The sequence below is a fragment of the Ischnura elegans genome, chromosome X (genome assembly GCF_921293095.1).
Source record: "Ischnura elegans chromosome X, ioIscEleg1.1, whole genome shotgun sequence".
NCBI classification, from domain to species: Eukaryota; Metazoa; Arthropoda; class Insecta; order Odonata; family Coenagrionidae; genus Ischnura; species Ischnura elegans.
Window position 1 is genome coordinate 121055696 of NC_060259.1, and position 14351 is coordinate 121070046.

At 38.2% G+C, this 14351-nt stretch overlaps 2 protein-coding genes and 1 long non-coding RNA gene across 4 annotated transcripts; all 3 read left to right on the forward strand.

Annotated features, from left to right (window-relative positions):
• The first annotated feature begins 308 nt into the window (after window positions 1-308).
• LOC124171499 lies at window positions 309-1148 on the forward strand. Its single transcript, XR_006867762.1, has 3 exons — window positions 309-376; window positions 730-810; window positions 1069-1148. It is a non-coding gene; the product is annotated as an uncharacterized LOC124171499 (long non-coding RNA).
• Window positions 1149-1156: 8 nt separating this feature from the next.
• Window positions 1157-4167, forward strand: LOC124171299. The gene is made up of 8 exons (XM_046550446.1): window positions 1157-1193; window positions 1292-1439; window positions 1836-1927; window positions 2061-2206; window positions 2409-2475; window positions 3237-3393; window positions 3845-4044; window positions 4144-4167. Exons 1-8 carry the CDS (start codon window positions 1161-1163, stop codon window positions 4165-4167), a joined length of 867 nt encoding a protein of 288 aa, XP_046406402.1. The 5' UTR covers window positions 1157-1160.
• On the forward strand, window positions 4155-7783 carry LOC124170865. Of its 2 annotated transcripts, none has more exons than XM_046549876.1 (3): window positions 4155-4285; window positions 4394-4530; window positions 4675-7783. In XM_046549876.1, exon 3 carries the CDS (start codon window positions 5109-5111, stop codon window positions 7560-7562), a length of 2454 nt encoding a protein of 817 aa, XP_046405832.1. In that variant the 5' UTR covers window positions 4155-4285; window positions 4394-4530; window positions 4675-5108; the 3' UTR covers window positions 7563-7783. The 2 variants fall into 2 exon arrangements, with proteins under 2 accessions (XP_046405832.1, XP_046405834.1); XM_046549878.1 differs by having other exon boundaries at window positions 4675-5111.
• Window positions 7784-14351: the final 6568 nt, after the last annotated feature.

Consider the following 14351-nt stretch of genomic DNA (forward strand, 5'->3'; position numbering starts at 1 on the left):
TCACAGAAAAAACTCGTCTGCAACGGTTGCAAATGCTATTTGTAACCTTGAATTTGTAACTCTTAGAAATGCATTTGTAAGGCAAGCAAATAGATTTGCGGTAATCGACAAGGGGAAGTGCATTTCTACCCTTTTCCATAAATGTAGCCTTTTTTCATTACTGCGAATTTATCTCTCAGTGAGATGCGTATTTTTATGTGTAAGTGGTCCGTCTGCAAAATCATCGTAGTCATCTATTAGCAAACCATGATGCCTTGCGCCCGCGATTCCGGTGATTAACGGAAGTGCTCTGGAGTGCTCTTTCCCATTGCAGAAGCCTTCGCCTCACGTGTTCGCCGAGTAGAGCTGCAAGAATCTTCAAAAATCATTGCCTACGGTAAGTATTTGTTCTATATTTTTATATTTCCTTAAATATTATCTTCCGTTTGGTGAGCCAGTAAAAAAAGAAGGAAGCACCTAAATCAGTTTTCGTAGATTCACCATAGATTTCAACTTCCACCATAAATGCTTTTGGCTATACTTTTCATTACTTCGAAATATCGTGGTGTATTTAAGATTAGAACATTTTTTTGCATTTTATTTTCATCTGCAGTACACCGTAGGATAGAACAATAAGAATACTTTATTTAATAACAATTTTTGGATCGCTAAAGCCAACGTGTTCGTACAAAAGTGTTTAGTGTGACGATATACAATTAATAGCATCATTGAAATTGTGTTTATTTCAAGCATCCGGAGTTTTAATTATGAGTCTTGAGGAGAAGCTAAGGAGATGGGGGCTTAGCGAGGAAGCCGTAAAGACTTTTCAAGGTAACAAAGTAATTAAATTTGTTGTATTATTAGGTTTCCTCAGTGCGTGCTTTAATATTAGTATTCAATTGTACTTTTCGAGGCTTGTTTGGAATTGTAATATTGGCAGTAAACGTCATTCTCTTAATCAGAAGTTATCTTCAGCCTTGTTTTAGTTCACTTAAAAACTCATGAAAAAATACCAGTGTGTGAAGATGAGTGCGGGCCGCCATTTATATCGTGTAATAGCTAATGGAATTTTGTCATGGGTTTATTTAGAGCAGTGCATTACCGAGGACTTACTCGAGTTCATAGACGAACGGACTTTGGAGCTCTTGATGCCTTTAGTTGGGGATAGGTTCAGGTTCCGAATGAAAATGAGGAGCGAGGGAAAGAAAGAAACGGTTTGTATTTTGGTACTCTTCAAACTTGGAATTTGATTCTGTTTTATAGTAAATCAGCCTAAATTTGCCAATTTCAACGCTTATATGCTTGCTTTCAGGAGAGTACTGCGCTAATATCAGAGATAATCGACCCTTTTCCTGAGAGTACCCCACAGATATCAGACCCTATAAGTACAAACATTGTAGAAGGCACCTCAAACGATGTGTCAAACCAAATTCCTGACAACGGCCAAATTTCATGTAGTGGTAAAGTTATCAAATGAATAATTTTTTTTTAGCTTGTAGTGAATTTCAATATTCCTTTAATGACTATGACTTTCAGTTAAATTATTTTAACGCATTTTGCCAGTGATTGCAACCAATACGCTAAAATTATATATCTACAAACATCATTGTAATATTATTATTCAGTAAATGGCAACTTCTGTACATGAATGCTCATCTGCTAAGTATAGATATCAAATTCCATCTTATAAACATTTGCAAAATAGATCCCATTGTGTTTCAGATGTCCTGTAGATATGATTTAATCCATTTGTGTCGCCCATTTGAATGTTTACAATTACATTTTGAAGTTCATGGTATGTTTCAAAACCGTTTTGTCATGAATTGCTAGAAATGACTTCGAATTTTTCTCTACAGAACCTAGGGCAGAGATTATTGTGATTGGCAGAGATTTTTCTAAACCTGTTGAGGTGTCTGTGCACAACAAATTATATTTTGAGGAAGAATTGGTGAGTTTCACAAACCATTGTGCAGTGGCTAGATTTTTGATAGTTATTACATTATTTAATGCAAATCGTATTTACTATAATTGGCAAGGTAATAGTTTTATTTGGTTATACAAGTTTGTATCACTTTCCATAGGACCTTGAAAAAGTTCTGCTTTCTACCAGTGAGGGCAAAATTGTCCTAGGGACATACAAGAGTCTGGGACACCTAGACAAAAGGGCAAGAGATCTGTTGGCTGGGCGTATCATTGCTCATGAGCTCAGAGATGATCTTGATAGAAGGTACTCCCCAATTTAGGTTTTATTTTTATGCACCCTAAACCCTTCACAGGTTTTTAAAGTCTTCAATGTTAATGGTGTGTACGGTTTGAAGCTGATTAACTTCTATGAATAGTATTGCCTTAAAATCATGCCAATTCTTGACTGTTAGTAAGTTGGGGATTTGCGCTTGTGTGTTATTAGTGTACCTTTGCTTACTTTACAGACTCTCGGCTGATAGACTGACCTATTTGGCAAATAGGATAGGGGAACTGTTCCCCACTGAAAGCAAGGTGAGTACAAGCTGGTGATCTGCAGAGCTAACTGGACAAGACATGTAACCTAATTAATTAATTTGAAGTTATTGCAGTCAAGCCTCTTCAATATGGATGGCAAGGATTTCAGAGTTACAAGTCTACTTGGTTACATTCCTTAAATGTTGTGCTTTACTTTAAAAAGAGAGTTAATGTCTATCTTGTGATTTTGCACTCAAACCATTCAACAGATTAATTATTTTAAATGTTTCATTTCCTTGTAGCTTTATGAAACTAAACAATATATATGTACATTTTCATTAGTTTTTTGTAAACATATATGTACATATATAGAAAATTATGGTGGTTATACAATCAATTACAGTCAACCCCTATAACTGATAAGCCATTATAAAGTGAAAATATATAAGTCTATGTTGTTACCCCATTGAATTCTTCAGATTGTCTATCTCCCCTCCCCTCTTGGTATTCAATATTTGTCTCATGACTCTCCTCCATTTCCTACCAAATATTTTCACTCTCAAGAATATAATTATTTTATATTAATATAATTATTATTATAACTTTGCCATCTTCAGCCCTTGCTTATGCAAAGATTTTCTTTAATATTTCCCATTTTCCTTCTATTAGTGCTCTTTAACATCTCCATTCTCTTTGTAAGGGGTAATTTCCTTGAAGCTGTTCCTCTCAGCATGGTGTTGTCATTTCAGTGAGATAGTAATTCGAAGAATTTTTTAATGCTACTGTAAAATTACTTAAGGAATGAAAAACATTTTCAGGGTTGCTGGATATCGATCGACTCAAGAGGAGTGTGCGAGACTGGTAAAGGGAAATTATACTCTAAATGGTATAATACCCGCCGCTGCCATTCTAAGCTTGGCCTTATACCAGGGCGGAAAAGGGGTGAAAAAAGAGCACATGAAAGTTTCAGTCAAGGTAATGAAGGTAATGTTTTATATCTTAGTGTTAGGAATAACTTGTCATTTTGAAGGGTAATTTAAGAAATCTAAATGTTAGTAATAGCTGTTAGAGTTATTTTAAATTTCCTTTACTTAGTAACTTAGATAAAATAGCCATTATACATACATATATATATATTATTAGCATTTACAAATCTCAGTTCAGGGCAAGGAGCACATCATTTAAACTGACGGATGAATGAGGGTGTGGAGAGGTATATTAATAAATTATGCCAGTTGGAGAGTTATGCAGTGATTGATTGCTTTTAATTCAAGTACTCCAATTTTTAATAATTGTCAACCAATACTTGGACCCACACCAAGGCTCCATTATTGTTACTTTAATTTTTAAATAATATTTTGAGGCAGTCATCGTACAGTGTACAGAAATATATTTTCCATGTACTAATAGTTTCATTCCTTTACAGAATCTGAGGTGGATGATAGCCAAGATGATGATGACTCCCTCCAATGGCTGAAAAATAATGCTGAGCCCTGGGTTAAAGTTCAGGAATATTGGGAAAAAACCCATCAAATTAGACGTCGCTGCCTCCAAAGAGATGGGAAATCAGTCCATGAGTATATGAAAGGGTATCCTGCGTTACGCTTAGATAGAGGCTATATGCTGGTAAGTAATCCATATATTTCATCAAATTTTTGAGCTAAACTTGTATTTTATGAATAGTGTAGTTGGTGAGTTATTGATTTGCTATCAAAACTATTGCAGTTGGAGATTGACTTCACCTCCTAATTCCCCAATAGCTCCATGAGCTTATATGCTCTATGGCCAAGGCTTAGTAATTTTGTCCTGGAAAGGGTCTGCCTTAAAGGAGAGTTGAGGAAGGCACTTGATGAAGCAATTTCACCTGGTGAGTAGCAGAAAAGTATTAATTGTAAATTAGCACCTGACTTGCATAACACTAGGACAGATTATGTTTTATTCTATTTTCATGTAGAAGAATCTTCTTCATTTTCAGATGAAAGAACAGCTCTAGCTCTCTTGCATATGAGCAAGATTTTTCCCACTGTAAATGCCCGGAAGCAAACTAAATCAGTGCGAGAGTGGAGGCCATCAAAGCTCGAGGCTCAGGAAGCTTTTGTTTTACACGTAAAAGTAAGGAATCAATATTCACACTATATTCACCGAATAAATCTTATATTTCAATTTTTTATCTAATTGGTTGATGACATTTATTATGATAATACAGTTCAGATAGTAACTTTTAACAGAAATCTTACAAATTTTCTCAACCCTCAGGTTATTGGGGACCTGGAAACACAGCTTGAGCTGAGAAAGGATCGCCTACTGAATTTTGGCTGCCAGCTTCAACCTCTAGCAGCTGTGGTGGGACCTTCGTGGAGAGAGATACACCAGGCATTCGCCATCATTGGCCCCAAATACTTCGAGGTGGAAACTCCACTAAAGGCAGTGGATATCACATTCAAGGCATTTCATGCCTTGAATGCTCAGTACCCTCCTGAAGCCAGCCAAATTTGGCAGTTCATTCAAAGGGCAGTGTACGATATACCTCGTGATCGAAAATTTGAGCCTCACTTCAGCTTTGTAGAGACTCTGCTGCAAGATTTTAGTGCAGCAAGGGATTAAATTCCCTTATTATATTTATTTGTGTACATATTTTTCATTAAGATTTTATTTTCTGCTAGTGACTAGGTCTTTTTCTCTAATTCATAATGCCTGTATGTGATAAGTGTGGGGCAGAAATATCCACTATTCGTGGTCTGTTTGCTCACTACACGTTTGCTCATCCCATTGCTGACCATTATAGATGTGCAGAGAATGGCTGTTTTAGAGTATTCCACTCCCGAAACTCCTTTCGGAAACATCTACAAAAGGTACATAAATTTCTTCTTGAGCCAACAGAAATAGGTGACCAAATTCATAATGGACTTGTTGTAGACCAGGATGATGGTGATTATGAAGACATGCCAAATCTCAGCAATAATGCCTCTCATGATACTGCTCCTCAAACTAAAACCTTTTCTCAGGATTTCATAAATTCTCTCTTTTTTTGTGCTGATGCATTTGTATCCAAACTGTACAGTAATCCTTGCTTACCAAGGAATCACATCCAAACTATAATCGAGGATGTGGAAACCTTTCTTGGTGGGGGTTTCTTGGAGCTTTTAAGAACTAAAGTGACTAATTCATTAAGGCTATCTAACTGCGATGAGGGAGAAACAGAAGAAGTGCTGAAAATGTTTCAAGCTTTGGAATCTCCATTTAAACATTTGAGTACAGAACATCACCGCCTGAAGCACTTTAAAAACACTGGTAATTATATTCCACCAGAATCATATTTAATAGGCCACACTTTCTGCAGTAAAGCCTCAAAGACTGGAGGTAGAGGTGAAAATGTGGAGGTTACTGGTCAGTTTGTTCCCCTGAGAAAGACTCTAAAAAAGTTTTTTGAATTGCCAAATGCACTCAATGATACCCTCAAGTATATGAAATCCTTAAAATCAGATTCCTCATCACTGCAGAATTTTATTCAGGGCAAACTTTGGGCTAAAAAAATAGTGCAGTATGCTGAAAATGATATTGTTATTCCCCTGTTTATATACTTTGATGATTTTGAGGTTAACAACCCATTAGGACCTCATTCAGGCAAGTTGGGTGCTGTATATGCTACTATTCCATGTTTGCCACAAGAATGCCAGTCCCTATTAAGAAATCACTTTTTGGTTCTACTCTTTGACAGTTGGAGTAGGTCTCATTATGGTAACAAGCAGGCATTTCAACCTCTACTTGATGAGTTACTTTATTTAGAGACTAATGGAATTGAAATAAGTAATGTTGATGAGTTTAAGCATGTGTACTTTGTTCTGGGATTAGTATTGGGTGATAATTTAGGGCTAAATTCAGTTCTTGGGATGGTTGAATCGTTCAATGCTAATTATTTTTGTCGTCTTTGTAAGTTGAGTAAGTCTCAAAGTGAAAAGCAGACTACTGACCTTCCGCATATGCTCAGAAGCCAAAAAGAGTATGATGATGATGTTAAGCTGAATGATTGTAGTAAGACTGGAGTGAAAGAGGATTGTGTTTGGCATTATGTGCAATCATTTCACATCACATCAAATTTCTTTGTTGATGAAATGCATGATATGCGTGAGGGAATTTGCTCTTATGATATGATTCATATATTGCGTGGAATAGTTGATGGACCAAGTAAAGATCTTGATTTAGAAACTCTCAATATACGGCTGAAACTATTTGATTATGGACCGATAGACAGCTCAAATAAACCACCCCTCATTTCTCGTCACTCTTTGAAAAAGGGAAACAAGTTAGCAATGACATCCTCAGAAATGCTTTGTTTTGTGAGATTGCTTGGGGTTATTATTGGGGATTTAGTGTCGGAAAATAACCCTTATTGGGAGTTATATGTAGTCCTCAGGCAAATCATTGAAATTTTGGTTGCTAAGAGAGTTCCAAAAGATATTGTTGGTTTGCTAAGGGTTTTAATTGAGGAACATCATGCTCTGTATTTAAGGTTGACAGGAGACACACTCAAACCGAAGCACCACCTTCTTACGCATTACCCTCTCATTTTCGAAGAAAGTGGACCTGTTGGCAATTTATCATGCATTCGTTTTGAAGCTAAACACCGGGACTCAACTAGAGCTGCTTCTGTTAATATGTCCCGGAGGAATATTAGCCATACCTTGGCTGTCAAGCACCAGTTGAGTATGTGCTATAGACTTGCAGCCAATGAAGGCATATTACCAAAACCGCTTCATGGTCCCTGCGATATGCTAGAAGTAAACGGTCTTGTTGAATGGTATCATACACTCCCAGCAAGTCTAAGGGACAGAAAGGTGCTAAGTCCAAGTTGGATTGAGTATAAGGGTACTAAATATAAACCAGGTATGGTTCTTGTCACTGGTGCTAAAGATTTGTGTCCAACATTTGCAGAGATTAGGTTCATCTTAATAGATGACATGCCAAATTTCATTTGTGTAGAGCTAAAGAACTTAGGCTTGAATGAGCATGTTCTAGGGTATGAGGTGATTCACTCTAGTGAGTGGGTTTGCATTGGCATGAATCAGCTATTGGACCCTCTACCACTCTATGCATTCACTATGGCAAATGGGGAAAAATATGTAGTGCTGAGATATGCCATATAAATGTAAATATATGTATCCTTTTCAATGCAATTTAACTGTAAATATGATGCATTTGTGACTAGCATGGAGATACCACTCTTAAGGATTGTATCTACTATTGTAATGTACTTGTTTTGCTTGTCAATTATGCTTTTCTCAGTTACGGATGTAACTAGTTACTATTTCGCACATCTTGATATGTATTTCCTTATGTTTGATGCCATTAAATGTTTGATTCTCAGACCAAATGACCTTGTTGTTATTTTGATCTTAAACCCCATTACGTGTTCAGTCTACATTTTGTCATCAGCACCGATAATTTGCTAAAATAAGGCATGCCAACGCTACAATTACTTCCGCCGGCCCAGCAAACCGCTAGGTTGGACTAACAACTGAACGCCGAAATAGCAGATGCCTCGGCTACCTCAGCTAGTCTGACGTCTGGCGGAGCAAATCGCATTTGTACACGGAGAAAATGCAGTCGAGCGGTCAGCAAATGACTTTTGCTTGCTTGGCGGAGCAGAGGCAACAAACGCCATTTGCTCAGGCTGCCGTGAGTTTTGCTGTCACTATGCTGACAAACGAATTTTGCTGCAACAGCATAGGGAAGGTAACACATACAAAGTTTTTTTCTCCGTGTTCCTAATGGAGAACTGTCAGAGGAAGCCCAGGAATCTCGCCATAAAGATATTAGAAAATACCGCGAGCATTACGCGAGAAAAATATCTCGAATTCATACGAATGAGAATATTTTCCGGTGACTGATCCTGACATCGGACCCTTTTATTAGCACATGAGGAACTGACTGAACAAATGTCGGGGCCTTAAAGATCTTTCGCAGGAGGTTCGTGATCTCTTGGTCTTGCATGAGTCAAAATTCTGCGAGCGAATGCGAAGAGGAGAGGGTTGGGTGGGATTGAGAAGAATCTGATGATGAATAATTATAATACATAATTCTTAAAGTTATAAATCATTAACCATGCTTATATGAGAATGAAAGAGTCACTTAAATACTATTTTGACATTTATTTAAAAATTACTTTTAGTCCATAAAGAAGAACCTCTCGAAATCTGGAAATCGCACCTCTTTAACGTAAGTCAATGAACCCAAAAACCCTACTTTTAGCCTTTTTTGTTTATTGACTAATTTCAAAGATCTTTAACTCATACTTTATAACTAATTATCATTTATTTTCATGTTTTATCATGATTTGGGTTCGTCTATGCAGTCAGCGATACAATTGGCCAGTTAATAAGTTAAAGTTCCACGTATCGCCTAAAATAATATTTTTTTCGTGAAAATAACTATAGAAATGAAAATAGCATGCCAAAAAACGTGAAAAGAGCAATTTTCAAAGACATCCAACGAAAATCTGATTTTTGTCCAACTTTTTCGCGATCTGGGCCATTGTGCGCCGCCTGTCCTCCTATGCTCTATCAGGCCGATATAAACATCTTGTTCCCTTCCTTCGATGCTTGGGGCTCGGGGGACTGAGTCAGGAAGAGGGGGAGCGGGAAGGGAAGGGGATAGGCGAGTTGACCTTGAAGCGAACTCTCTCGCCTCTGGCTAGCTACTGTCGTGCCATCTTCCCGCTTTTTGTGAATTAAAACTGTCGATACGATTCCCCCCTATGCCGTGAGCCCTCTAGAATATACTTACTCTATGTTAAAATTGTGCTTAAAAATATTTGAAAGTTACACGTCGGTATCTAAAAAAATTTTCATTCACAGTTAGAAGGTACATGATTGTAATCACATAGTCATCACTTATAATAACATCATCAATAATTTTAGCAACTTGATGAGTTGTTTATGCTTGCCGAGAACTATAAGAAATATTGTGTGATTTCGACTAAATTCTGTTGCAACTGGATACCACATTCTGAAATATATATATATTTTAATTTGCATAAATCCTTCTTTATATTTTTTGTGTGATCATCAGGTTTGGGAATATCAAATTATTCGATTGAATGATTCAGAAGACATCGAAAATGTACAATTCTCTCTCATTTCACGAATTTTACCAGTTTTATTTCCAACATTTACTGCTAATTTGCGTCAATATAGGCCAGGGTATATTTTATTAGCATGCTCACCTTAATGTTTAAAATGATTTATTAATTAATGGCTACTCTCCGTTGGAGCATTCTTGTGGTTTTTTAGCAGTAATACGTGGGTATCCCCAGAACACGCAAAAAAGTACGGAGTACTTTCATGGTTTGACATTTCCCCCTTACTCAGAGATATTCCAATCCGAAGAAGTCTGATATTGGCACTGGTTAGTTTCCATGGCAAATCCCTTGTTTTGTGCTGGTGATGTTCCATCAACTATTTGTCTTTCGGAGAATATAAACGATTACGTTTGATAAATATGTAACGACTGGAATCACATACCCTAGAGTTCAATACAAATTGCAACAGCTTTGCGATCGGCATCTGTCTATCCTTTATTGTCCTCATTGACGACGAGCGTGGGTAGCGGGATGAAAGGCATAAGTGGAGGCCACGGGCTTAGATGAAGGCCCATTGCATTCCCGCTGTGAAGAGCATAAATTGAGAAGTCAATTTTCTGTGTTCACTTCTGGCTTTGGTGACGTCCTGGGCTAGACCAGATGTCATTTTCCACTCTTTCCCGTTCATGCTTTCTTTAATATGCTAATGATTGTTCTCCAAATTTGGCTCTCGAGTGCAGAGAATGGAGCTTTGGTCCGAGCACTTCCTAGATTCAGGCATTCGGTTGTTGCTATGGGGTGTGTTTTCTTGTAACAGACTATATCACTCCAAATCTTGATCGGTCAATTTTCGCGGCTTCACATTTTTTAAAAAGTTATGCCTGTTCGCGCAGCAGGCACCAGATCATTATCAAAAGATGACAGAACACAAAGTTATCTCTTCATGATGACCGTAATACGTCGAAACCGGAAGAGTTTTCCATAAATACTCTGCGAAATATGAAAATGTTTTTTTTGAATCTCTCATGTCGCGATTTTGCGAACTCGCGAACCATCAATTTTATACGAAGCATAGTTATTATTAATTTTTGCCAAATTGGCCAGAGGTATTTTGGTTTGGTCTCCAAAGGGGTTAATTTTTTTAAATCCCCTTCATTTAAAAAGAAAATCTACAAGGATATTTGCATTGTTAGTGATTATTATCCTTTTTGATAAACTTCTGGACTTGAGACCCTGATCTCAGTCCATAATTTTATATAGTGAAAACAAAACCGGGATAAGGATAAATGACCCAGGACTAGATGTCTCCGAGCTGTATGTACGGCGAGCAGTCACTACAAGAGAAAAAATTAGCGGGGGCTGAATACCCCCAGTCCTATCACATTATGCTTTTATGCATGTTAATTGAAGATTTCGAACTACCAAATGTCATAGCTTCAAAGTTATAATAGCAATTTTTTATCAGGAGGAAAAATTTAAGGAGACAATTGTGCTTACTTATCACTAACTAGGCGTTTTAGAAGGAATATAGCTAAAGCAGAATTTTACTTCGAAAAAGATTTTTTTTATTTTCATATATATTTTTCTTTATATTAAGTGTCTAATTCTGAACCAGAATACTTAACAAAAATTCCAGTTCCTTGAGGAGATCCACCGCAATGCGGATGGATGTTCAGCTGTCATCAGGTTTTGCTGGTGTGGTATGAGTGTGTTTTTTTACTTTTTCTATGAAAAGATTTTTGTCCAAGCGTACGGATTTGGGCATTTCAAGCTATTTTTCCAAATGTATTAGCTACCAAATTCTTATTTCACGTGAGAGACAATAATTTTTAAGTCACTGTGGAAGCATTATTATACACCCCCTTCTTGACTACACTTTATGTACATACTTCTCCTCAAGCTGGCTAAATAGGCGTGTTAGGACACCAGCCGTTCACAGATAAAATCAAAAATACTCCAAAGGAAAAGTTGTGCTTTGAATTTATTAAAGTCTTTTATGTTAAGGAGAAGAATATGAAATCCCATATCTATCCTTGTTGTTCGAGAACATATCTCTCTTAAGTTATTATTTCTGTCGGACCTGGAAACAGTGGAGTCCTATCACGATGTTTTTGGTGTCATTCTTAAAGATATCTATCAATTTTCTCAAGTAAACTAAGCCTAGCGCGCAGCCTCCGAGTCCCTAACATGCCCCAGCCAAATTCGCTAAACATTTTTTTAGGCTTTCTGTTCGTCCGTAGAAGTTTTTGATGAATCGCTCAGCGTTCCTTTGTATTTTATTTATTAGCCATTTAATTCGTTTAACACCTTCTCTCATCTACGTGCCCGGCCATGTTGTAGTCGATTAATCGCAATAAATGCAGTAATGCCGTACAAACGAAACGTCGATGCCTGAATATGTATCGCACGTAGAACCTCTCTGACTCCCGGTTGGGGGGTGGCGCTTCCGCCGGCGCAAGCAGCGCCACCTCGGCAACGTCCTCTCTCCCTTTTCCCACGAACCGTTCCATTTTCTTGCCGTCACCCGTCATGATGGATTCAAGAGATCTGGTCTCCTCCACGGATGGCAGCAGCCGGTGGGCGGGAGAGCGACGCGAAGGACCGTGAACAAAGGAATAAATTGGCGAGCGGAATGGGAGCGGTGGAACAAGGGTGGAAGGGGTCGGAGGATTGGGGACGTAACACACGCGAAAAAAAACAAAGTAGCAAAGTAGCTCACTTTTGGGCGATTTATTGCGAAACGCGAAAAAGGCGAAATTCCACAGGTTGAAGCGGTTATTTACCTGCGTACTTCGGCGTCAAAATACGCACGCTGGTTGATTCAAATGCTGGGGCGATGTTTGTTTTAATGACTTGCAATGGGACCGTCGCGAGGTTTTGCCGGAAATGAAGGAGGGGTGAAAATTAACTATCGACGTGGGACAGGGCGACAGCTATGGTAATTGAACTCCTAAGGTATCCTCGCAAGCTATTGAAATCCTCTCTATCGACACTTTTACTACGGAGGCTGCTATATTCATAATTTGAAAATTGTCTAATTTGAAAATTAAATCACCGTCTAAAGTCTAAACTCGCATATCACCCCATTAATGTTTGTCATTATTAAATTAAAACGAATGTCTTAGCACATTAGATACTCATAGAAGGAGAATTCAATTGAGTTCTCTGTAACAAAGAATGTTTGAATCGAATTCCTGGTTTATTGATTGGACTTTAAGTCCCACAAAACGTATTAGCGAACCAACTCAGTTTTTATAAATTCATTTCATGAAGTTAAAATTTAATCCAATTTTTTCATGCGTAATTTGGGTGAGATAAACGGCTAAAATTTTTTAAATCTACAAAATTCTATAACAGGTGGCTTCTAGACTATTTTGACTGGGTTTTATACAATCTCAAGGTCTGCATTACACTCTCTAGGTAAGAGGATTTACAGGCTTCACCGTAGCATGAGAATACTTCACCCTGATAATCACGTGGGCGGATCCTTGCCGGAGTGATTTAAAGCGCATTCTTTCCCATGATAAATGGATGGTCGAATGAATATGGCATGAAATTTGTATTGGTTGGAAGTAAGCATCGCATCATATGACAGCGCTGACGTCGGCCCAGTTGGTGAGCGAAAAAATATCTGGTGTGGCCGTAATCAACAAAAACAAAAGACGTGAAAGCAATTAAAAGGGATTGATAATTTTGGTGATATGTGATAGTTTTATGAGTAAAGCATGTGCTCGTCGTGGCTCGTGGAAAATTAGTGCGTGAGGAAGGATATCGAAAGTGGACCTTATGAGGTGTATTTTAGGAGGTGAGCGGTGGACGCTGGGCTTGTTTCCCGTGGAGTATTGCCGACATTATCTCAGTTGAATTTGAATTTATCGCGGTCGTCCGTCTCGTGTGCCTATCTCCTAAACATCCTGCTCCTCTCCAAAAACCCTTCCCTGCGCGCCACGCGTCAACTGGTCGAGAGATATCCGTTGTATGTCTTTTATTATCGCTCGGTTTTTTTACACACTCGCCCGTTTATCCCCAATCTCTTTCTTTCCATTTGCGCCACACCGTCCACCTGGCCCTTTTCTCTCATAACAGTTCGTCAAGTATCCACGGGCGAAATAGATGCGCTCTACCGAGTGTTTCGAGAGAAATTTCGGAGAAAATAAGAGTGAGGAGCTTGATAGGATGGTACGTGGCTGCTGATGCATGAGTCCCGGGTTGCCTTCGTACACCCTATTTCAAAATCCTCGATGTGCAAGGTGACCTAGGGAAAAGAACTTTACTTCTTCAGCCCAAGCACAGTTATCCGAGAGATTAATTGCACTTTCCTCCTCGTGCGTCAAAAACTTAATGGTACCGCTCCTTGCAATGTCAAACAAATCATCAAGTTTTGTTACGAAATATTCTCTTCTCTTCATATCCACTGTATTTCGCGCTTTCTTTTTATTTCGTCGCACGTTCATCCATTCTTTGCGTAATTTTTCTAGCTTTTCAATCGCTTTATTTTCCGTAATAATAGAAATTCTCGTTTTGTACCATGGATGAGACGCATTTCTTAAGGCCGTTTTACACGGCACACGGAATAGCGCAGGTTAGAGCTGCATTAATTTCTAAAATGGCGTGGAATTGCGTGAATGCATGAACGAAATTAGAACAGGGGCTATTTTATTATTTGAGGTAATATTTTAGTCTGAAATAAATGTTTCATTATGCAGCTCTTCCTTTGTTAAGATATGATTTAAAAATATTTAAGCATCCCAGAACTCGCCGTGGGGAGGTGGCCTTACTTCGGGTTCCACCCACACCCTACCCTCAATCCAACCAATGAGGGTTAGTGCCAATTACAATATTTACATTTTTGTCC

Coding starts and splice junctions, on each gene's coding strand:
- LOC124170865 (XM_046549876.1), top strand. CDS start 5,109: ATGCCTGTATGTGATAAGTGTGGGGCAGAAATATCCACTATTCGTGGT.
- LOC124171299 (XM_046550446.1), top strand. CDS start 1,161: ATGAAAATGAGGAGCGAGGGAAAGAAAGAAACG. Junction 1,194..1,291: donor GCGAGGGAAAGAAAGAAACG/GTTTGTATTTTG, acceptor GCTTGCTTTCAG/GAGAGTACTGCGCTAATATC. Junction 1,440..1,835: donor CGGCCAAATTTCATGTAGTG/GTAAAGTTATCA, acceptor TTTTCTCTACAG/AACCTAGGGCAGAGATTATT.